The sequence below is a fragment of the Eretmochelys imbricata genome, chromosome 2 (assembly GCF_965152235.1).
Source record: "Eretmochelys imbricata isolate rEreImb1 chromosome 2, rEreImb1.hap1, whole genome shotgun sequence".
NCBI classification, from domain to species: domain Eukaryota; kingdom Metazoa; phylum Chordata; order Testudines; family Cheloniidae; genus Eretmochelys; species Eretmochelys imbricata.
In genome coordinates, this window is record NC_135573.1 from 2295993 (window position 1) to 2320254 (window position 24262).

General features: G+C 55.3%; 1 protein-coding gene across 4 annotated transcripts in view; it reads left to right on the forward strand.

The window, feature by feature from the left end:
• MROH1 (maestro heat like repeat family member 1) overlaps window positions 1–24262 on the forward strand; it is a 104457-nt gene that overhangs the window by 75990 nt on the left and 4205 nt on the right. For 3 of the 4 annotated variants that reach the window (XM_077809631.1, XM_077809630.1, XM_077809632.1), the window contains exons 35-42: window positions 4973–5110; window positions 6890–7004; window positions 10559–10705; window positions 13522–13710; window positions 16372–16527; window positions 16777–16911; window positions 18447–18549; window positions 21049–21114. In XM_077809631.1, the coding sequence (XP_077665757.1) occupies window positions 4973–5110; window positions 6890–7004; window positions 10559–10705; window positions 13522–13710; window positions 16372–16527; window positions 16777–16911; window positions 18447–18549; window positions 21049–21114 (1049 nt within the window). Of the gene's footprint in view, window positions 1–4972; window positions 5111–6889; window positions 7005–10558; window positions 10706–13521; window positions 13711–16371; window positions 16528–16776; window positions 16912–18446; window positions 18550–21048; window positions 21115–24262 lie in introns of those variants that run through there. The other variant, XR_013345058.1, reaches the window with a different exon arrangement.

Genomic DNA, 24262 nt, shown 5'->3' on the forward strand with positions numbered 1-24262 from the left:
CGAACGACTGACTTTAACCAGCTGCCTTTCGAGGCTATTGATGTGGCTCACTGGCTTTGTGTCTTGCTTCAGTTTAACCATCCCTGTCACAGGATAGGGGGATTCTTGAGCTGAGACTCTTCTGTGCACAATTACCTGCCCTCTGCTTTCTGTAGGGCCAGCGAGCACCTTAATATCCATGGCTTGTCAAACTGGGCAGGGGCTGCATTCTTAACTGTTCATCTGAGGGGTCATGGCTTATGGCCTGCTCACAAAGTCTACAGTTTCCAGGACAGCTTCAGAACACGGTCTCCTTTGCCTAGTTCATCGGGCAGGCCTCCAGCAGGTCCTTGCCTGGGCTCCGTGGAATCCATTCCCTTGAGGTAGCTGCTGTGTGGGGACTGAGTTATTTGGAGACTGATGCAGAAAAACACACAATTGAACATACCAGGATCTCTCCTTGCTGTACCCTGATCAGAATGCTGTTAATTATACCGCAGGTCTGGCCACAGTGCAGCTGTTCGACTTCCTGCTAGTCCCCTCAAACCACAGCCCTCCCCATACCTCTTGTGATGCAGCCAGGAACATTTACTGGCCATCCAGGGTTACGCTGTGGTGTGGCCAGCTCTTTCTGACTGGGTGCCCTCAGCTATAGAGTGCCATTCCTAAACACTCCTGTCTTCCTGACTGACCAGCAGTCTGTCCCCGCTGGGCACCATGAGGAACAAACCCCTCTCCCAGCTCATGCAGTACCTCTGATGTGCTGGTCAGATCTCGCCAGTCCCCAAGTCAGACTTACCAGCTGTCGGGACTTCCTCCCTGTGGGGCCTTTGATAACCAAAAACTGAGTGGGGAAAGCAGCTCCCTTGTTAACTGGATACACAGCCCCTGTGGGCTGGGCTGGGCTGGCAGCTTACAGAGAAGTGGATCTGGACTAACTTTTCATACCACGCTAGGAAAAGGTGTATGAAAACACTTTTCTAAACAAAGAGGTCAGCACAGTCCCTAAAATGCAGCATTACGTCTATATGCAAAATAGCTTCTGTAACTTGCTGCTGGAACCCTTGTATGGAATGGCCAGAAAGTTACTGTCCCACCACCCAAAGCCATGCATATCTTATTTATTTTTTTTATGCTAATTTCCTTGTGCACCAAGAAAATCACTACTTAAAGTCCCTGGGTTCTGCTTGGCCCAGGCTGCTGCTTACGCTGAATGCAGCTGGAAAAGTTCAGAGGCTTCTGTAGATCAGCGTTCCAGCTCAGCAGAAAGGTTACAGGTCACCCTGACATCGGGATGGTGAGAGAGGGGTGCTCTTGGTATTACAGCCGGGTTCAGGACGCCCTTGCTGCTGTGTTAACACACTGGGCAGATATTGCCTCTTCCAAAGGCAGTTCAGCATTTGGCATGACCGATGTAGCTAAGACTGGCTATTGCAGACAAGTCTGAAGAACACTGACATGAAACACTTGGGATTCATTATTGAGTGGAATGTACAGAACATGTAAATAAGGTGACTTTGTTCTCCTTATTCAACAGCTGCCCCTGGGAGCTGGGTGACTGGATACATTGCCCCAGTCAAAGGGCTTTGACATCCAAGTTGTGGATAGCTGGTGTACGCTTCTCCTGTGGATGTTGAAGTGGAGAGCTGTTCTGTGTATATATGAAGCTGGTATCCCAAGTAACCTAGCATGTTAGATCACCTGCTCGCCCATTCTTCCACTTACAGCTAAAACCATTTTCAGCCATCGTGAAAGAGAAGACATGGGAATTAGTTGCATATATTGTGCCATTCATTTTCTGAAACTAATTTTCTGGAGGCTTCAGCTGCAAGGAGGCTGAAGCTGGTGCTGGATATGAGCAGCACCTGTATCTGGATGCAGTCATGTAGTACAGCGACAAAGAAGGGAACAGCTTGGGTCACCTTAAATTCAAGGGATCTCCTTTCCCAAGATGGGCGTGGTCATTCGCTGCATGAAGTGTGTGGTGGTGTCCCGTGCGGTTCGATGTTGTCCGAGGTTGGTGTGGTCTCCTGCCCAGCACCTACACATGCCAGACAAAGGGTCCCTTGACTCTACGTAGAGACTAATGCCTGATAGATCCATGATCTCAAATACAGGAGGTGGATTTGGAGTCTAAGGTCAGAAGGGACCATTAGATCATCATGTCTGACCCCGGTGAGCTCAGGCCACGACCCATGCACTAAACCCAGCCACAGAAATTGGACCCAAATGTTGCAGCCCCCCAGGAGACTAGACTGTTCCGTTCCCCAGGTAGAGAATAGGAGGCACTGGGGTGCCCCAGTGCTTGAGGCTCCTGCAATGGTAGGGAAACTATTAAATGCTCCTCTTGTAGGAGTGTGTGTGTGTGTGTGTGTGTGTGTGTCTCTTTTGAAAGATGCCAAAAAAATTGGAGAGGGCTCAGAGAAGAGCCACAAAAATTATGAAAGAATTAGAAGCCCTTCCCTAGAGTGATGGAGCTCCATCCATGCACCCGACCCAAGAGAAGGCTAAAGGCAGACTTGATCACTATGTAAGTACCGACATGAGGAACTACTATTGACGATGGGCTCTTCGATCTAGCAGAGAGGACTACCAGGATCCAATGGCTGGAAGTAGAAGCTAGACCCATTCAGATTGGAAATGAGGCCTAGTGAGGGTAACGGTTCCAATGGTTAATTTAACAGGGTGTGGTGGATTTGCCATCACTGATCATTTGTAAATGCAGGCCAACTGCTTTTTTCTGAAAGCTGCTGTAGGAGGTTATTGATGGCAGTTGTAAGGCTCTAAAGAGCATTTTACCCCCAGAATTCAGTCCCTAAAGTTAATGCAAACTAGTTCTGTAGGAAAAACACTTGTGATGGAAAAAGTAGAGAACGGCAGCGTTTGATGGGCCAGATTATACACGGGGTCCAAAATGGAGGCCAGGATTGCCAAATGAGGTAGGCTTGTGCCAGTAGCCAGTTAAAACATGCTTGACGGCCTGTTTGGGAAACTCCTGCCCATGGCAGATGTCCAGGATTGGTTTGGTTCTTGTTCCTAGCTACTCTTTTCTGTATGGATTGCTCAGAACCCTCTGCAGCTCATCCATGCCTCCCTGTGTTTGTGGGATGACATGGCTAGTCCACTGGGGCACCTCCAAGAAGTGGGAAGCTGCAGGCAACAAGCTGCATGGTCTGTCCTGCACCCGTGGAGTGGAAACACTCTCTGGGTGAGGAAGGGCAACTTAGTGCAGAGCAGCTGCACCCCTTGTTTTTTAGTTAGTCTCCTTACTCACCCGTCCTAGGAGCACGCTCAGCAGCTGCCCCATGCGGGTGATCAAGAGTTTGCCTATAAAAGGGGATGTCTCAAAAAGAGGCTAACCCAGCAGCTGCCATTAGTTTAGTGCCGCCTGCATGCAGAGGTTTTTCCATGTATACAGCTCGTGTTATTAACGCACCCTGTGTGTGCGCTGGGGCGGAGAGAGCTAGATAAAAGGACACAAATAAAAACAAGGCTGAAGAAATATTTCTTTAGCAGTCATGTGTATCCATTTTAATTTCCATGTGTACAATGGTTCATTCTATATTTTCCAACATTAGTCTGGATTCTGGACAATGCTGGAGAAAAGATTATATACTCTCACTAAGGAGAGCCAGGATCTTTTGGGGTTTTTTGCAGTTACACAACTTTGCTGCAGAACATGGTGAGTGCATTTACAGCAGCAGAAGAGAACTTTCAGCGCTCACGAATTCTGCGCACACGCGGGTCTTTCTGCAGCCAGTCCCTCCAAACCTGCTGAGCCTCCGTCACCGCGGTTTAGGCTTTTTTTCATAGATTCATAGATATTTAGGTCAGAAGGGACCATTATGATCATCTAGTCTGACCTCCTGCACAACGCAGGCCACAGAATTTCACCCACCACTCCTGCAAAAAAAACCTCTCACCTGTGTCTGAGCTATTGAAGTCCTCAAATCATGGTTTAAAGACTTCAAGGAGCAGAGAATCCTCCAGCAAGTGACCCATGCCCCATACTACAGAGGAAGGCGAAAAACCTCCAGGGCCTCTGCCAATCTGCCCTGGAGGAAGATTCCTTCCCAACCCCAAATATGGCGATCAGCTAAACCCTGAGCATATGGGCAAGATTAATTAGCCAGATACTACAGAAAATTCTTTCCTGGGTAACTTGGATCCCACCCCATCTAATATCCCATCACAGGCCATTGGGCCTATATACCATGAATATTTAATTACCAAAACCATGTTATGCCATCATACCATCTCCTCCATAAACTTATCGAGTTTAATCTTAAAGCCAGATAAATCTTTTGCCCCCACTGCTTCCCTTGGAAGGCTATTCCAAAACTTCACTCCTCTGATGGTTAGAAACCTTCATCTAATTTCTAGTCTAAATTTCCTGGTGGCCAGTTTATATTCATTGCTTCTCCAGGCAAAGCGAATAGCATGAGCATGGCAGTCTTGGGTTAAAAGTCCCTGACACTGAGCTGTTCTTTCTCCGGGATTTTGTTTTCTTTACATGTGTGGTAAACACAGTCCTCTTTCTTGTATAGAAGCCTAAGATTTAGTCATTACTAATATTTGTTTTGTTCTGACAGGATAATGTATGTTTCCCATATGTTGCTCTCTGCTTGCAACAAAATAATCCCTACCAATAAAATATTAATGCAAAAAAAAAACCTTCTTATAGTAGCTCTGGACTTCTTCACTTTTCAGTCCGTTGTCTTGGATCACTTTAACGGCAAATGTCCTGGTGGAAATGGAGGTAGCCGTGAGTTATGGGTTTGTCTCACTCCAACTAAAGCCTTCACATAACTCATTCAGTCCTCAGGTACCCTCGCGCCTCTGAATAACCCCATGCACCACTGTGCAGAATTCTCTAATGTACTGTGGTGTGCGTTGGCCAGCACTCCCCGTTGGCTGGCGCCCCTGTTCGCTGCACTATGAACAAGTTGCATGCAGGCTTCATAAAAGAATCTCTCTCTCTCTCTCGGTCCAGCTGTGCGGTGGAAGCCCTGAGAGCCATGCTGACCCAAGGGGGCAGTGACGAGGTGGTGAAGTCTGTGGAGAGTGCGGGAGGCTGGGAGCTGATGAAAAGCTCTGATAGGCACCATGATGGCATTATGCTGCTTGCAAGGTAAGAGGGGAGTTCTTCAGGCAGCCTGTCTCCCTGCAGCCTGGGATCAGCAGCAGAGTGCATGGGCTGGGTGAGATCTGCTGGAGTAGGGCAGCCCCCGGGAAATGGGGAGCGATGCAGGACAAAGGGGAAGCTGGGAAGGGCGCCGTGGCACAGCAGATCTCAGTGCTTCAGGACCTACGTCGCTCCTTTAGATCTGGAGCGAAATCATCCCCCCGCCCCGGATAGAGCTGGGCGCTAGGAGTGGCTGACTGGAGTGGACAGGCCTCAGCCCTTTCTCCGCAGACACCTACACGGTGAGGTATCGAAAACTGAGCCTCGGCCCGTCGCCTTCTCTCTGTACCCCGCCCCTCTCCAGCGTCCAGCAATAGGCGAATGGTCAGGTGGAGGTGGGGCGAAGGAAGGCTCCGGGTACAGGGCTATACCTTAGTTCAGCGTGTGCTGCACAGAGCCCCCGGCGCCTGTTGACCAGGTGTGCAGCGGGCAGTTGGGACAAAGGGCAAATGGACTAAGGCAGCTGTGGCTGCAGAGCTCCCACTGGGGGCAATGGTGGAACGGTGTGTTAGGGCCAGGGCTTGGAAGCACTGGGCTCCAGGCTTGTGAAGCTACCCGCAGCTTCCCTGCTCCCAGTGACAGCTGGCTACCCTTGTGGGCAGCCTGGCAGCACCAGGCCAAGAGAAGGGAGGGCGCTGCAGGCTGAGAGCACTGGGGTTCGCATGGCTAATGGATGCAGCACCAAAGAGGCGGGATGGGGTCTGTGGGAATATGAAGATCAAAGCTACTCATGACTGAAAGGCAAGGACAGGCGCTTGACCTGAATGCAGTGGAGGAGGGGAGCCAGTGGAGCAAGACTCTTGGCAGCTTGTTCCCTCTGGATTGGAGGGCAGAGGAGGCGGGTTCAGGGGACCCAGTCAAGGGCCAGCAGGAGAGATTTCTGTGCTGACAGAGGACACGGGTCAGAGCTCAGATGTCTCCTGGGTTTGTATTTGAGGGCTGGGAGACCTCCAGGCTGTAGGCTCTGGCCACCAGGAGCAAGGGCCGCCCAGGCTGAGGGTGGGAGGAGTCCCTGCACTGTAGGTGATTGGCCCTTGTTAGGAGGGTGTCCAAGGCTTGGACTGGAGCTCCTGAACATGGGGGGAGGGGCAGTCAGTCGGGGGGGGCTCTGCTGGAGGCCTCTTCTTGCCAAGACACATGTTCCAGCTGCCTGTCCTGTGCGTAAAGCGCTAGGCAGCCCTGAGCCGGCGTTCCCCGGGGTGTCCACGCAGCTCCTCGCAGCTGGAGGTGCTCACCTGGAGCTCAGACACATGGTCATGGAGGTTGGAGGGGGGTGGGGTATTGGTGTTACTCTCCCTTCGTTGTCAAAATAAAGCAAACTTCCTACCAAGCTTGATGTGGGCTAGGCAGAAGCAAGTGAAACTGTCCGGTGGCTCCTGGCACTTCAGCCTGAGCTTTGGAGGAGGCCAGGAGACCCCATGGCTGTAATCTCCCTGTCAGAGCTGCCACTGTCAGGGTTCTGCGCCACCGAAGGTGGGATGTGCCGGCGTTTTGGCTGGGCCTCTGCCCAGGGCTGGCTCCGGTTGCCCAGGTCGGATATCCTGGATGGCTGCTTATACTGCCTAGAACTGGCTTTTCCAATGGGCTCAGACTGGCTACTGTGCCCTTAACGCTGGCCTCTGGAGAGCTAGGGGATTACTTTGATTCTTGTGCTACTGAGTTAAAAAGGCAAATGCCGCCAGCCAGCCTGCCGTGTATGCCGTGTAATGGGGTGTTCTCTTCCAGGGCAATGGCTAAACACGCTGGCCCCAAGCTCCCTTTGATTGTGAAGAATCTCTTCCCGATGCTCAACAGTGTGTATGACCGCCAGAGGATCACCACCACCGCCTTCTTCGCTGAGGTGAGCAGGGCCGGGGCACCCCACTTGGCTCCTGGGCACTGGGGCGAGGGGTTAGCAGCAGAGCCCAGAGGCAGTGCTGAGTCCAGCAGGCTGGCACTGCTGATCAGTCCCCTTCAGCTTCCCTGGCCCTCCGTTAAAGGGAATGGCATAGACGTGCTCCTAGGAGTCCAGCTCTTACCACATCGGGGCCAGGAGCCAGCAAGACATAACCTTACCCTTCCTTACATACCACCGTAAAGAATGAGGTGACTCAGGCCATTCCTGCTGCAAGGCCAGCCGACCGTAATGCACTCTTATAACACTGGGCTGCTGCCGTGGTCTATGTTCCCTAGAGCAGCGCGGCCTGCCATCCGCAGAGCTCCAGCCCTGCTTCTAACCACCTCGTAAATGCTCAGTGGTTCGAGCAGCCTGGGCTTCGGGCCCTGTTTTTATTTTCTGTGTGGCTGGGGGGGGCTGATAGCCCTGCTCTTGGCTGCTGCCCCACAATCTGCTTCAGCTTTCGAGTGCGCTTGGCTCTCGGGCCTTGCAGGGTTTAAAATAGCAGTTTCTGCCTCGCCCTCGAGCTTGTGGGGAAGGAAGCAGCCGCCTGCGTCTCTCCCTCTCGGAAAGCTGATGAGGTGAGAGCTGCCGTCCCTTCCTTGCCAGGGGCTGACCTGACCAAGCGGCAGTCGGGAGGCGTGGGCTGGCCCCCAAGCAGCTGGGGCATGGTAGAGCTGTGCTGCCAGACCTGCCTGGGCATCTGCCGCTGGCTCTCGCCCTTCCCTGTCCCTCTTGCAGTGCGAAGGCCTGGTCCCTCTCCCTCTCCAGACCCAGCAGTGCTAGGGGAGGGTTTATGGAGTTGGACCTCCTCCCCGAGGCCGACGGGACAATGGAACGAGATCCAAGGTGTGCATGGTGGCCCTGGCCTCGCCTCTTCTCAAAGCCACAACCTTGCTTTGGGGCGCTCAGTCTCTGTTGGAGTCGGTCATGAGGACCAGTGCTCTGCCTGGATCTCCAACGCTCCACGGGTCTGACCCAGCAAAACGGCTGCCAAAGGCCCAAGGGAGCTAGTCCACCCTCCAAAAGTTCGCTTGCCTGGCCGGTATCCAGCCTGGAGATGAGTGGGGGAGGGGAACCCACCTAGACACCAACCCGGGGCTGGGTCCCAAATCGGCAGTGGCTTAATTGCCCCAGAGCAGTTTCAGGGAGTGGGGGAGATTCTGAAGTCGGCAGCCTTGCTGGCCCAAGCTGCAGCTCGTACTAAGGCTTCCCCTGAGCCCTCAGGCCTCTCCTGCGTGTGCGATCGTGGTGCAGGGTGTAAAGGATGGACGCTTTCCCTGAGGCCCCTGCAAGCCTGGCCGAGAGTAGCACCTCTCCCTGGGCAGAGTGGTCTGCAGTCACTGGTGAGTGCAGCTCAAGCCAGAGATGCAGTCAGTGTCATCGTCCCGTCCGTCTCCCCACCCCCCACCCCCGCAAGGCGGCTGCCTGGGATCTCCTTGGCCACCAGTTGTGATTGGGTCCATAGATCACCATACAAACCCCTGGGGACTCGGGTTCAAAAGTGTGTTAACCTCTCTGCTGATTCCCTGTTATGTTACCTGTGTACTGAGCCCTGGCGTGACCACTGCGAGGATAGTGTCCAGTTCTGATGTCCAGTTTTTTTCAGCATCCTTCTTCAGTTGTGGGGAGGGGTCAGAGAAGAGCCACCAGAATGAGTAAAGGGTTAGAAAACCTGCCGTACTGTGAGAGGCTCCAGGAGCTCGGTCTATTTAGCTGAGGTTAAGGGATGACAGGATCACAGGCTGTAAGTACCTAGGTGGGGAGCACACTTTTGATAATGGGCTTTTCAATCTAGCCGAGAAAGGTCTGACGCAATCCAGTGGCTGGAAGTTGAAGCTAGACAAATTCAGACTGGAAACCGGGCCTAGACTTTTAACAGCGAGGGTCATTAACCGTTGGGCCAGTTTCCCCAGGGTATTGGTGGATTCTCCGTCACTGGCCATTGTCAGTCCCTGCAAAGCTTCTGTTCTCGGGAGATTTTAGGGAGGTTCCGTGACCTGTTACACAGTGGTCCCTTCTGGCCCTGGAATGCAACTCGAACTGGCCTCTGAGCTCCATGTCGCAGGGCGGACACCACCGCTGGCCTGTATCTTTTATATGAGCTGATGGGCAGGGGTGGTGCTTCCTCTCTAGAGGTCTCCAGGATCTCTGTTGTGGGGTATCTAGCTGCTCCTGGCAGTGTGTTCCTCTCATGTACACAGCATCACTCTCAACTTGAGGGGGTGGGCCTGGAGCCCACTGGGAGAGCGGCCCTGTGATCTCCATTTAGCTAGGTCTCCTCCGACTTCCCGCTCGCTAGCCTCCCGGGCGTGGGGTGCTGAGTGGTGACAGCCCTTGCATGGAGGAACTGCTTGCCAGTAACTAGCTCGGGTCTGCTCGGTTCAGCTTTGCTCTCCAGCCCCTCTCTTCGTGTAAGTGGGAAGGAAACAGTAAAGAGTTGGGTCAATAGCTGCTAATCCCTGACTCCAAACGTTCATTGGCGTTAAACCAGAGGGGATCCTTGTCCTCTAATCTGGCGCTTTGCACACACAACCCTGGGCCTTTCGCCCAGTATTTGCTGTCTGAAGCCCACCAGAACTTGCTGAGCTAACACAGGGTTTTAAAGGCTCCCAATGGCCGAGGAGCCACTAGATCCTTTGGTAAATTCAGTGGCTAATTACCCTCACTTCAACTTGTCCCTTATTCCCGCTCTCAGTTTGTCTCGCTTTGGTTTCCAGCCCCGGGGATGCATAAGGGAGCGAGAGGCATTTGCAGGCCCCCTTGCGCAGGGTCTCATTCCAGGACCCCTCCTGAGAATTAACCCTTCCTTTTCCGGGAAGGAACTAGGGCTGCCCCCTGGGACAGTGGTACTCTGCCCTTCTCAGCACCTTCCATCTAAGGATCTAAAAGCCCTTCGCTGCCCTCCTATGGGTGGGTCAGTGTAACGTCTGCCTTGGTGTCCCCTCTCTCTTGGGGAGAGAAGGGACACAGGCAGCTTTGGCCAGAGGTGAGGGTAGAAGCAAGGCTGGGTCGCTGTCTTGTAAACGCCTGCTGTGAGTAAAGGTGTGTGTGTGATACCAAGCCGCTCTGCTGGGGAACGTTTCCTGTTGCCCCTAGGCTAGCTGGCCCCTTGCACCACTCATGGGTGGGCATGCCACAGATCCGCCAGCTGGAGGCAGAGGGCAGCTCTTCTCCACTGGGCTAAGGTGCATTAGCAGGGCCATGGGCCTGGGGTGCCCTCCTGCCCCAGCCAGCCAGGGCATGGATGAGAGCTCCCTGGAGAGGAAAGCAGCTGTGTGGTTACTGAGCTGTGCAGGTTGGTATATGGCTGGGGACGTCTCTGGGGTTACTGGTCACTGAGCGAGGCTCTCTGGCCTCTCTGCAAGGGAGCCGGAAGGTCAGGAGTCCATTTTACACTGTGTAGGGCCAGGAACTTCTAAGCGCTGGACATGACCTTGCCCCTGATGTGGCCTGGCTGGGGAAGGTCGCTGCGGAGCCTGGCAGTGCCTCACACCAAGGCTGTCTGTCCGTTCTAGCTTCTGAACAGCAGCGTGGTGAGTGACCTGATCCTCCTGGAGTCCATGATGGATAACATGACGGGCAGGCAGAAGGACCCCTGTACCTTGGTGCGCATGCTGGCTCTCCGGGGGCTGGGCAACATCTCCTCTGGGTCGCCGGACAAGGTGAGAGCGGCTGGTGCACTAGTGCACCACCAAAAAATCCCCGCGACGCAGAGCTGCATCCGCAGCCCTGCTGGGTGCTGACTGGAAAGGAGCCCAGGGCTTTGAGCGAACGGTCCTGCTCGGCTCCAGGCTCTCTTCGCTAGAGCCAGGGTACTTCTGTCTGGCCCCAGACTAAAGCGTGTTCCTGCCTGCTGCCCCGGGGTGGTATCTGACCTGTACTAGGTGGAGGTGTCGGGGGAGGGGCAGGAATACTGCCCAAATTGGGGAAGGACCCTTGCTTTCCCAGGTTCCACCCATTCATGCAACTAGCACCGTGCAGCTCTTCGGACAGCACCGTCCTCCGGGACCTGCTTTGATCGGCGGGAAAGGGAGATGCCAGCACTGTTGGCTCTGACCCCTGATTGCTGACACCCTAGGGAGATGAATGGGGCGGTTAAAACACCCCCCTCCCCCCAACTATTGTCTCTGGCTCTTTGCAGAGACTCAGGCAGGCACTGATTGATTTGACTCCCATTTTTTGAAGGTTTCTTAACTTAAAACATGAGCCCAGATTCTGGAGCCCAGGCTACAGCCTCCTGGGAAGTCCCGAGTTCGCTGGGCCCTGGTTAGGCGCCAGCTGAAAGAGGCTGTGCAAAGGAAAGCCAGCATGCCACCGGGAGAAGTGCTCAGACTTGTCTCCATTGGTTACTGGCGATTCCTGCTCTACTCTGTTCGCCAGCGGATACCTCCGTTGACAGCCAGGGATGTTATCATGGGAATCCGGAGAGCCCCACCTTAGCACGGTGTCTGCCCCTCTCGAGGCCTGCGGTCGGACTTGTCTGTTCTCTCCCGACTCCGACATCTCCTCTGATGCAGCCGGTTGCAGGGGTGGCTGGCTGTGCTGTTCCCAGCCACTGCAGCGTGTGAGATCTCGGTTGCTGGGAGAGTGAGGAGTTGCCGCTTGTTTCCAGATACACCTGCAGTGGGAAATGACTGTTTTAAAACCGTCGTTTCCTGTCTGAGAGGCCGCCCTGGAATCTGCATCGCAGCCCATTGTAAGCAGAGGAGCCCAGCCCTGCTGACTGTCACGTGGCCCTGCACTGCCTGCACGCACTTTTCGGGTTTCTGTACCTGCTGTCTGATCTTCGGCAGCACAGTGACTTGGCAAGCGCTGTTCCTACGCTCAGGCTTGTGCCAAACCCCAAGAAGAGGTCACGGACAGGTCACCCCTAAGACAGACAATAAGCTACTGTGACTTGACACTAAAATATAAGTAGCTACTAAAAATACCATTCTGCTGGCGTAGCCATAGTCAGTCCCTTCTGTAACAGCATCCAGCTCCTCCGCCTTCTCCTGCCGGGAGCAGAGCAAAGTGCTCCCCGGGCAAGCAGGGCCTGAATGAACTTCCCCAGCCGAGAGAGTGGCTGCGTGTACGCCCAGAGCAGCACGCCCACCATCTGCCCAGCACACGGCTGTGTTGGCACCAGGCCAGGAGCCGGGGGCGGGGGGAGTGCTGCATTTAATGCCAATAAAATGGAGCACATGGCAGTGACCATGTCTTTTTTTATAAGGTCGGGTGCCCTGTGGAAGCTACGAGTTGATCCAAGGGCTGGTCTGACCTGGGTTGCACAGAGGTGGTGAACTAGAAGTAAAAGGCCCTGTATCCATTTACAACGGCAGAGGGGCATCCGGTCCTCCAGGGCGCTTGTGGCCAGGTGGCCACAGTGTTCCGAAAGCTTTGCCCCGTGCTTGTATTACTACATCCGTTACACCGCAGGCGGTTAGGTTGCAAAAGTCAAGCCCCCAGAAGGTAGGGGTGGTCAGGATGGAGTCTTTTGGTGCTAACGTAATTCAGCTTCCTTGTTCCTATACATTATCACACGGGCTTTAGTTATGTCCTCACATAGGATTGTTCCACAACACAGATGTCCACTTCTTGCACTGATGGAGTAACTGGTAGCCGTAGTAGGCTGGTCTCCTCTGTGGATCAGTAACTACAGGGGATGATGCGCTTTGCCAGTGGCTTTCACAGCTATCTGCAGACAGCAGAGAAATGGGGAGACTCAGGGTCCCTGGGTTCAGCTCCAGGCTCTGGAGTGAGCTGTGCTCTGTCCCACCCCTCACATGTTCTCCTGCAGGCTGTCTGCCCCGTCCCTGTGTGTTCAAACCACATTGCTGATCACCAGCAGGGGGCACTGAGAGCACAAGTCTCCCGGCTCTGTTCCTGTATCTGGACCCACAGCAGCCCGGTCATGGAGAGGAGCAATTCCAGGGAAGTCCTACAGCTCTGGGCTGGAGCATGCTCAGTGCAGATAGAATCTTCAGAGAATTTAGCAGCTGAACAAGTCTCTCTACTGAGCATGTGCAGACTGACTTTTCTTATCCCTGGGCCACGTTTGGGCAGATTTTAATGGAGATGGCAAAAGGCACATCCGTGATGCCAGGGTGATGCTGCCAAATTTCACATCCCTGTGCCAAAGCATTGGAGGGGACGGCAGGGCAGGGCAGGAGAAAATGTTGTGGGTTTTTTTTCTTTTTTCCCTAACCTCATTCAGCCATTTTTCTGAACTGTTTTAGCTGAAACTGTCAGGCGTGAAAAGAAACAAGCCTCCGTTCTTAGTCTGGCAAAGTTACAGGCCCCTGTTGTTGGTTCTTTGTAATAGAAAGTGCTAGTGACGTTTGCTTAGAGATGATGCTACGAGCTCCACCTAGGAGAAATCCTTCCATGTGGCAGTGACACGATGACCTCCCTGAGGGTGCCGCTTGGATCCCACCCACATATCCTGGCATGTGTCCCACAGCAGGGAGTGCTTCTAATGTACCACTTCCTTCTGCAGGTGAGGAAACACGGGGCCCAGCTCCTGGCTTCCATGGTCAATGGCATGGACGACAAGGATGATCCCGACAACGTGGTCGCTCTGGAGGCCATGTCTAGCCTGTCCAAACTCCTGGACCACGTGGAGGAGAGGGACATCCGCTCCATGCTTCTCCATATTGCCATCCGCATCCGCCCCTTCTTTGACAACGTAAGGCAGAACCGTGCCTGTTTTTGGGGGCAGGGGAGCGTGAGCCGTTAGCCAGGGTGCAAAGGGCTCGGGGGCTGTAATGAGAAGAGGTGCCTGCTCTGAAATGGGGGGGTCAGCCTTCTCCAGCATCTCAGAGAACAGAGCTGCTGATTCAGCATGACGCTGGGAATTAGGGCTGAGGGGGCGCACAGAGCTTTAGACCACAAGCTACTGTAGTCCTGGCAGGTTGTCCTACCCAGGAGAGATCTGGGCTGCTTCGTAGCTAAGCAGGGATCATCTGAGGCTAAGTTACAACATAAGAACGGCCAGACTGAGTCAGACCAAAGGTCCATCTAGCCCGGTATCCTGTCCTCTGACAGTGGCCAATGCCAGGTGCCTCAGAGGGAATGAATGGGGTGGAATCAAGTGATCCATCCCATTGCCCGTTCCCAGTAAATAGGTGGCATCCTAAGCTAGACAGTAGATGCCATTGTGGGCTCACCTCTTGGCCACAGGGAGGAGTGGGGAAGGTGAGGATGGCCTTGCTGGTACCAGTGTGCGGGAGTTGCTTGGTTCAGCATAGTGGGGCATTGGTGTGCAGCAGGCCAGCGGTGTTAACCATGGGAAGGGGGTCGGTCTAGCTTGGCCTCCTAGGAGGACGTGCTTAGTGCTCCAGGATAGAGAGGCTGGAGGAGCAGGTCAATACTTCAAGGTTACAATTCCTCTGAGAAGGGAGCAGGCCAGGCCAGTGGTTCTGCGGGCGGCAATGTACCTGTCCTGGGAACGGCAAAGCAGGGAAAGAACAAAGCTAGAGAAGAGTACTTGAAGGCCTGAGTGGTGGAGATGAGCAGCATGTAGCTGGAGCGAGTTAACGAAAGGGGTGAGGGCTTCTCCGAGCATGAGGCACTCGAGTGCACAGGGCCTGCCCCCGGGAAGTGGTGAGACTAATGACCCTGCTCTCTGCACCAGATCCTCCTGACTCCTTCAGAGAGAGGATTGCGAGTCTGCTGAGCTCTCCCAGTCTCTGCCCTTCTCTGCACCTGCCTTGTGATCCCTTCCCTCGCCTCATCGGGTTGTTCTCTGTTCCTTCCCCTTCCGAGAAACTTGCTCCCTCCCTGCAGTGCTCCTGCCTTTCCAAAGATCTCACTCCCTCCCCTCCCCCTACACTTCACCTCCTCTCCAAAGTATTGACAGGCACCGATTTCTCTCTTCCTGCTCTGGCTTGTGCTCGACTCTCCAGTCTTGAACGACCTCTTCATGGCCACGGTTCAGGGCCTCGGCTCTGTCCTGCGCATCCGTCTCCAGAACACCCTGTGCCCACTGGGCCACCCAGACACTGCCTCTCCTGCCTCTGGCTGCTCTTTCTGCATCCTCCCTTCTCCTGCTCTGCACCCGGCCCTGGGGGACTCTCTGCTGACGGCTCGCAGAGCTCGCTCTGCCACCAACCTCTCTTCCATCCCGCCTGTTTGACACCCCCTCTAGGGACAGCTTGCCCTCCCGAACTGTCCGTGGCCCAAAACCAGCTCCCGCCTTCTCCCTTTGCCTGACGCTGTCACCGACGCCACCCGCCTTCCCAGCACTCAGGCCTGCAACTCCTCCCTTGTGTCAAACCATAGCTCAATCCCCTGCTCCCTCCGCCTTGGTGCTCAGATCCTCGTTCTGCCCTGCCTGGATTATCGCCCCCCCTGCGCTGGCCTCCCAGCACGCGCTGCCGCTGAACTCCAGCATGCCCCGGTGGAATCGGGTCACGCCCCTCTTGCAGTCACCGCGAGTCACTGCCTCCAGAGCCCTGCTCGCCCCGCACCGCTGCTCCCAGCCTCAGCTACCCGTCCGTCAGATGGCCATGCAATGGGTTCTTGTGCTCCTCCGGAGCCCAGCTCTGTCTGCCCGCACTGAAGTCCCTCTCAGACCCACTAGTGCTGGAGGCTTCGCAACTTCCCTACCGTTCCCTTGGTCCTTCCCCTGCCTCTGCCCGCCAGCTGGGAGCAGGGTCCTTCATGCGTGAGAAGCCTGGTGCCTAGCGGGCGTGACTGCGAGTCCCTGGTGTGCTAGCACACCTGTGTAAAGAGAAGTGGGAGCTGGGGGTGGGTGAGAGGGAACAACCCTGGCATGCTGGCTGTGGCTCACGGGGGCTGGGAGAGGAATGCTCTGCGCCCATGGGCAGGAAGGAAAGACCCTCCAAGGTGGCAGAGCAGGAGCAGGTGACATACTGTAGGAGACGTAGCAGCTGAGTCTGTAGCAGGGCCGGGTGACTGTTTCTCTGTGCTAAAGTAATGTCCATCCAGGGGACTCCCAGCACGGTCCAGACAGCCGGCGGATCTCTGCCCCGGGGGGCTGTTAGCCCCATTCTACAGAGGAGGGAACCAAGGCAGGGGAGGTTGAAACCTCGTCTCTGCTCTCTGCTTTTCACCCAGTCCCCAAGAAGCCAGTGGATCATGAGAAAAGTCCAGCATCTGCTGTGTCTGTTTGCTCAGAACTGGAGACGGCCAGCAGGTTGGGGGGCTGGGTGGGAAGGAACCAGTGAACGAGGAGGGAACAATTCCTGTGCTCCCCCATGCTAGGGTGTCCCCAGGAGCAAGCAGCTGGAGTGGGGCTGTACCGATCACTGAGACGGTGCCTGCTGTGATCCTCTTGTGCTTCTGCATCACAGCGACACTCGCCTTGTGTGCCCTTTGCCTGCAGGAAAACCACGAACTGCGCACGTCTTCCATCATTCTGTTCGGGAACCTGACCAAGTTCAGTGCTGGGAACTGTGAAGACGTCTTTTTTGAGCAGATCTTGAATGGGCTGGTGACGCTGCTGCTTCACCTCCAAGATCCAAAGCCAGAGGTCATCAAAGTGAGTGCCTTGCTGCTAGACTGGGGCCAGCAGGCGTTTGGCTGGTGTCTCAAGCACAGCTGCCATGCTGGCCTGCCAGCTCAGCCAGGACAGTGTTCTGCTAAGCGCTCCTATGGCTGGGAGCCCGTGACCAGGGCTTTTGGTCCCTGGGCATGGAATGTTCTGCCAGGGTGGAAGGAGACTTGCGGGCTGGTGAGTTTCTAGTGACTAACATGGTGTTGCGGTCTCCTCATCTGCCCTGTCCTGCAGGCCTGTAAATTTGCTCTGCGCATGTGTGGCCCCAACATGGGCTGCGAGGGGCTCTGTGACATGTTTCTGAACCACCTGCATGAAGACCGAAGCCTGCATTACGGAGAGTTCATGAACGATGTCTGCAAACACCTGGTGAGTGAGACTCTGGCTTCACAGTGGGTGGAGTGAGTGGCTGACAGCCCTGCGAGCAGTCACTGCTGGGGCGAAACTAACCTGCTCCAGCCCGCCCCACTCTGACCCTTGCTGACAGCCAGCACTGCAATGCCCTGGGGCTAGCCAGAGAGCAGCACTTCCAGCCTAGTGAGCTGGAGGACCCAGAGCAAAGCCCCTCGGGACATCAGGAAGAAGCTGACGCTCCCCGGCAGTGGTGGCGCTAGCATGACAGCGGCTTGGTCTTTCCCTTGAAAGGGGGGGGGTCTTTCGAGAGTCCCTGGAGTTGGCCCTTTTCTGATGCCCCAACGGAGTGAACAGAAGCGCTGGCCCAGGTGCAGAGGTCAGGGCTGCCTGGCTCAAGCTGCAGCATTGCATGCTGTCCATGCTGGCCTTGGACTCCGTGACCCCGTGGACCTCCTGTCTCCCACTCCCTTTGCAGCCTGCGGGGGGACAGACAGTCTGCACTGCCCTTGACCTGTTCATCTGACTTTCTCATGCTCCAGTGTTTCAACCAGTCACATGCAGGGGTCGGGAAAGAATCTTTCCCTTCCTCTGAAGCCCCAGCAGGAGATGGGACCCTGGTGCTCTGAGCTGGTGCAGGGAACCCTCTCACATGCCTGGCTGGTGGGTCTTGCGGTGGGTCTGATGGCCAGACATAGGGGCTGGGAAGGGGTTTCTCCCAGCTCAGACTGGCAGGGACCGTAGGTTTTTTGCCTTCTGCAGCATGGGGCATAGATCCGCCTGCAGGATCATCTGGGCACACGTCACCTCTTTGGTTCCTGGCCGCTGGGGCATTGGGCGTTTTGCTGGCCCCTTGGTTTCTCCTCTCTGCCGTGGCACATATCAGCGTAGTGTCCTGAGCACTGACATGCTTTAGTTTCACCGAGTCCTCGGGCTGCCCGTGGGGGTGAAACGTCTGGCCAGGGATCTACCAGAGGGCAGAGGAGATGCCTTGCGGCCAGAAGGGACCGTTACACTCTCTGAACCTTGCTGAGCAGACCAGTCCCTCTTCTGTCAACCCGGCAGGCTGCACCCTGGTCCACTTCTGACTCAGGCTCCCGGCTCTGATGCCACAGGAGGCATGTGCCCTGGCACAGAGCTGCCTGGAAGGGTGCCCAGAGTAGCCGGGTAGCTCCCGGAACACCCCGGCCAGTCACTGCCATGCCCATAGGCACACTCTGCTTTCCAAAGGGAGCAGCCGAGTGCCCACAGGGCCCATTCTCTACTCTCCCGGCCAGGCTAATGACCTCCTGGATCCTTCCCTCCCGTTTCTCTTGTGCCTTAACGTGATCACTTGCCTCAGGAGCCTTGGCACATTCATACGAACCTGACCGAGCCCATTGGGGGTGCGACTTGGCACAGCAGAGGTCTGTGCTGGGGCTGGGATGGCGGGGACCCTGTGGGGGCTGGAATGCCTTAGCCCTGGAGATGCCCTGCACGGCTGCCCCTTTCCGCAGGAAGCAGGGTGCCCCCGGGAGCCCAGCTCGTTCTCATTACCTTGGTTTTCCCTTTAGATGCAGAACTACCCAGAGATGCTGAATCGTTTGATTTCAACCAACCTCTTCTACTTCAAAAGCAACTGGGTTGACATTCGAGCAGCAGCACCCATGTTTATAGGTAAGGTTGCCTTGGCACTGTTCCCACATCAGCCCTACTCCCGCTGGCTGGGACTGGCAGAGGGGTTTGAAAGTCACTGGGGTTTGGGTGCTTAACTCTGTATCTGTAATGTGTTGGGCGGGGGGCAGGTTATGGGGGCTTCTCTCTGAGTGGCACATGCTGGAGGTCTCATGCTGCCAATATGGAAACATCCTTGGAATTTCTAAACCTGCTCGATGACAATTGCCTAACTCGAAGTGTTGCAGCCAACCTGTGGAATTCTTTATTAGATCGTGTGCTGACAGAGAAGGAGGGACTGATCCTAGGACTAGAACTTCCTGGGAGCTCAGGTGCAGGTGACCATGGCCTGATCCAGCCAGGTAAAATCCAGACCAGTAAAACATAGACATGGTGCTTTACTAAGGCCAATTTCACAAGGATGAAAACAAGTGTGAGCCAGGCCAGCAGGGAGGAGGAATTTAATCAGAAAGATGTGAATGATGATTGGGAATGGTTTAAGAACCCTTCATCAGCTGCACAGCACCCCACAGCTGAGGAAGAAGGCTGTATTGGTGAAAAGACTGACCCAGTTCACTGGGGGAGTGAAGGCAGCTCTGTTTTTGGAGGAAATCTGTGGCTAGCAGAGTTAGACAAGGAGCAGTTTTTAAGTGTGTGCAGACAGAATGCTGCCAGTGGTCTCGGTCCATTACTAGATGGAAATGGTGGTAGAATTCCTGCAAAGCAGGAGTTGTTCAATACACACTTGTTCTGTACTTGGGAATAAAACCGGTGAGATGTCATGTCCTACGATGATTCTCTCTCCAGTCCACTAGTATCTCAGGGTAACAGCAGCTACTAAAGTTAGACATTTTTAAATCTGCAGATTTGGATAACTTGCATCCAAGAGTCTTAAAAGAGCTGGCTGGATGGCTAATGTTGATTTTCAGTAAGTCTTGGAACGCCAGGGAAGTTCTAAAAGACGAGAAGAAAGCTAATATTGTGCTGGTGTTGGAAAAGGGCACACAGGCTGGCTCAGGTAATGAGAAGCCTGTCAGTTTGACATCAGTTGTGGGCAGGATAATGGAGTGGCCGATACAGGACTTGATTGACATTAGTCGTCGTCCTTTAATTCTCTGTCAGCCTGGGTTTACGGGGACACTAGATCCTGTCAAACTGTTTATTTGCTGCGATGACCAGTCTGGCTGCTAACCATGGTCATGAGGAGTAAAGATCTTACGCTTCTGTTCAGCGCTGACTTGGTACCACACAAGTTTGAAGAAACTAGATCAACTTAAAATCATCAGGGCACACGTTACCTGGGTTAAAAACTGGCCGATAGGGCTGGGAACGAGGAGTCCTTGAGCAAGCATGTTTCTAGTGTGGTCCCGCAGGGATGGGTTCTTGGCCCTATGCTAGTGAACATTACTTACTTTTTAATCCATGAGCTGGAAGAAAACAAAAAAAATTGTTCCTGGAGTTTGCAGAGGATATAAAAATTGGGGGAGTGGTAAATCAAGAGGGCAGGTCACTGATCAAGATTGCTTGCCCGCAGCTTACCCAGAGATACAGTGCAAACATGCGTTTTTAATGTGGCTCGGTGTAAATGGACCGTCTAGGGACAAAGGCTGTCGGCCAGACTTAGCTGGGGCCTCTATCCGTCAGGACCCCCACATCTTTCAAAGTCACTGCTTCCCAGGATAATCAGCTGCACTTCAGCTCCCAGTGTAATGCGGTGGCCAGAGGGCTAATGGGATCCTTGGATGCATAAATGGGGGAATCTCGAGTAGGAGTAGAGGTTATTTTATCTCTGTGGCCCTGGTGTGAGCGCTGCTGGAATCCTGGGTCCAGTTCTGGTGTTCACAGTTGAAGGATGTTGATAACTTGGGGAGGGGTCAGAGATGAGTCACGAGAACGATTCCAGGGTTAGAAACCTGCCTTAGAGCGAGAGACTTGAGGAGCTTGGTCTCTTGAGCTTAACAAAGAGATGTCTAAGGGGTGAGTTGGATCAGTCTATAAATACCTGCACGGGGAACAAATATTGGATAATGGGCTCCTCAGTCTAGCAGACAAAGGTCTAACACGATCCGGTGGCTGGAAATTGGAAGTCGGACCAATTCAGACTGGAAATAAGGCATATGTTTTTAACTGTGAGTGATTAGCCCGTGGGCCAATTACCAAGGGTTGTGGTGCAGTTCCCATCACTGACAAGTCTTGGATCAAGGCTGGATTTAGGGATGATGTTAGGGCGGGTCTCTGGCTAGGCAGGTCAGACTGGATAATCTCTCTGGTCCCTTCTGGCCTTGGAATCTGCGACATTCCCCAGCCTTCTCCCCTCGCAGATCAGGGCTGTGCGGACGCCGGCGACGCTCGGGGAGGGTGCTCTGGTGCCTCTGCACTGATGTGCTGCGGCTGCTGCTCTGCAGAACACCCGAATTCTGGTGTGACCTGGCCAGGTGAAGCAAGGCCTCAAAACCCTGCACTGCAAACTCCGCCGTAACTTTCCATCTCTTCTGACTCCAGGCTTCCTCGTTCTGCACGTGGATGAAGAGCACTGTAAGCAAGTGGACCTGGACCAACTCCTTTCCTGTGAGTAAGAGCGTCCCTTAGCGCTGTGCTGCTGTGGGCTGGGCACCGGTGGGTGCTGTGGGAGCCCTGTCACTGGCCTGTGCCGAGGCTGGAAGCTGCGGGTGCAGAGCCCCAGGAGCCTGCGTGTGAAATGGGAGGGAGATTGCAGTGCGGGAAGGCAGGGCTGGGAGCCCGTCATTGGTGAGGTTCTTGGCAGGCCTCAGGCTTTGCAGCGGTTCCCAGTGAGGTTACAGCATCGGGCAGCAGGGGGTTAATGGGCCTGGAGCCGGAGCCGGGGCAGGGGCTGGAGCAGCTTCACCTTCCAGTTCATTTCTGGCACTTTGCTGCTTGCTGCCACCAAGTCAGGGTCACGCCGCGCCTCTGCTCCATCCTTCGTACAGGGCTATAAACCCCTGTGCTGGCAGGGGCTTCCCCAGGGTGCACGTGCCCCCGAGGGCTGGGCTGGGTACTGGGCTAACGGACAGTTGGTCTTGGCTTGAGTCGAGGCCACTGGCCCCCCCTGACTTCAGAGTCCAAGGTCGTTCTCCTGAGCAGCAGCAAAACCCCCTGCTGGGGGGCATCTCTGCCCTTGCCAGGCCCGCCTGCAATAGCAAACGTTCCTCTCGGGTTCCCTAGTGCCCTAGTTCCGGCGCCCCCGGGCCATGCTCTGGAGCTGCTCCCTACGAAGCCAGGCAGGACTCTGGGGAAGTCTCCGCTCTGGGAGCAGCCTGTTCCCAGGGCAAGAAGCTCACATGACTTCCACCTTCCTGGGTCTGACCTGGGAGCATTCAATCCTCTGCCCCTCTGTGCGCTTCCCACAGTGAAGTCTGCCCAGGCGAGGTCCTGGGGAAGCCAGAGGGTCCTGCCCCCCAACTCCGCAGTCAGACGTGACTCTCAGCCAGCCAGGAAAACAGACCATGTTCCTGTCATCTAATAAACCTTCTAACACAGAGCTTGTAGGTACAGAGACCAGGACCCCTCAGTCAGTCCATTTTGGGGGGGCAGGGAGGCCAGAGCATCTGGGCCTCCCTCCATTTCCCCAGCCAGCTCCAAACTGAAACTCCCCAGCCCTTCCTCTGGCCTTTCTCTTTCCCGGGCCAGGAGGCCACCTGATGATCTTTGTTCTCCAACACCTTTAGTCGGCACCTTTGCAGGGGAGGGGCCCAGGCCATCAGTTGCCAGGAGACAGGGTGTCAGCCATTCTCTGTGCAGCTACCATCACACTGGCCCCCTAGGGCTCTGCAACAATCACACCCCGTTATCCCCCCACCTGGATACTTAAGAAAGGCATAGAGGGAAACTGAGGCACCTACACAGTATTTGGAGAAAATCTTAAGAACATTCCCACTTCGTCACAGTGCCAGCTTGTACCCGGTGCAGGGCACGAGATGTGTGCTCGGTCCTTGCCTGGTGCTCAGTTGAGAGGTCCAGCAGGCATGGTGCTGCACAGGCTGGAGGGGGCCCTTGATGCTCCCTGCAGAACAGATCCCAGCTCCCTTCTCCCAGCTGGTATCCCGTGGCCCTTTCCCTTCTGTTCACTCTGGGAACACTGCCCTGGGGCTCTTGGTGCTGCAGGGCTCTGCTCCCTGGGTTCGGGGCCCAGGGGGTACATGTTAGCACGGCACAGTCCTGTTAAACATGAGCCTGGCTGAACGAGGGCCTGCGAGGGCTCTCGCCAATGCTTCAGGCCTTGAGGCAGGGGACTCCAGTGCTGGGGAGGGAGCCGGCGACGAGCTGCTCCCTGTGGGTTGTTGCCAGGGCTGTGCAGCCTGGTGTGCTGGCAGCTCTTGTCACAGGCCCATCTTGTGCTGTGGGATGACCTGGGTAGACAGGCACTGATCACTGGCTTCTGGCTGGCCTGGCTTGAAATGAGTGGGGGCTGGAGCTCATTAGTTAACGAATCAGTTTGTATTACTGGAGTGCCTGGCAGCCCTAGGCATGGCCCAGGGGCTTGCTGCGTGAGGCGCTGTACATGCGCAGATTGGAGAGGCTGCAGAAGCAGGGAGATGGGGCTGGTCAGCGTGGCAGGCGGTGGTCTCAGCCCCCAGGGCTGAACTCCTCAGGGTTTTGTCGGTGTCGCCGTAAGGGAGTGTTTTAAAGGAGGGTGGGTGGGGCGGGGGAGCTCCTGCCAAGGCTGAGGGGCAGCAGCCGAGGAAGCATGAAGGGGTTTGTTTATAGACTTGTAAGTGGCAGTGGAGGCTGGTGCCATGGGCAGGGAACAAGATGACCGGCTGCTGCGGGAGGGGGAATAGCTCGGGGAGGGCCATGGAAGTGAGGTCAAGTAGCTCCTGTCTGGTGGAGCCAGGGCAGGGGACCAGGCTAGGACGGGATCTTGGCAGCAGCATTGGGAGTGAGCGTGGGCAGAAGGCTGCGTTTGTCCAGGCTAGGGGGAAGGGTTTGCAGCAATCGAGGTGTGACCTGGCAGCTGGCCAGGGCAGGCTGTGGTGTGAATGTAAGGACCTACCCAGGGGCCAGTGTCTGGGCCTGCATGCCAGGCTGGCCCTAGTGACTGAGGAGATGGCTTGCTTTCAGCCTTGTTGTGTTGGAGCTGGTGACGAGAGGCCCTGAGGAGACCTCGGAGAGCAGTGCAGACACCAGTTTGGGCAGGAGGAGGCTGGCGTGGAGAGCTGGAGCTGGGCACGGTCACAGAGACAGGAGCCGAGTTCGTGTTGTGGATGAGATTAGAGGGGACCAAGGACAGAGTCTGGGGAACCCTCACAAACAGCAGGGGCTGGTCAACACTAGACACTAGCTCAACCTGGCTACGTGTGAAAAATCCCCACCGCCACCCCTCCAAGCGATTTCAGCCAAGCCAGCCTAAGGGCCTGTGTACGCAGCACTGGTTCCATCAGCCTGGCTCCTGCCTTGACTGGATTACCGGGGAGGGAGCCCCACGGCGGCCTGGGCAGTGTCTGGGCTGCCAAGCAGCAGCATCCCGGCATAGACGAGCCCTACTCTCTGTGCAGCACGTTGCGGCCAAGGCTGGCTAGACTGTGGTGGTGGGAGGATACTGCAGAACGATGAGACTGAGCTGCTAACGAGTGACCCCAAGCCACAGACTTGCCTAGGCAATCCGAGCGGGGGCAGGGACTATTGTCTTGAGGGGGCTGCTAGAGGCAGAACCCTGTAGATCACTGATCGGATGAGACTTGCATCACCACTAGATCGA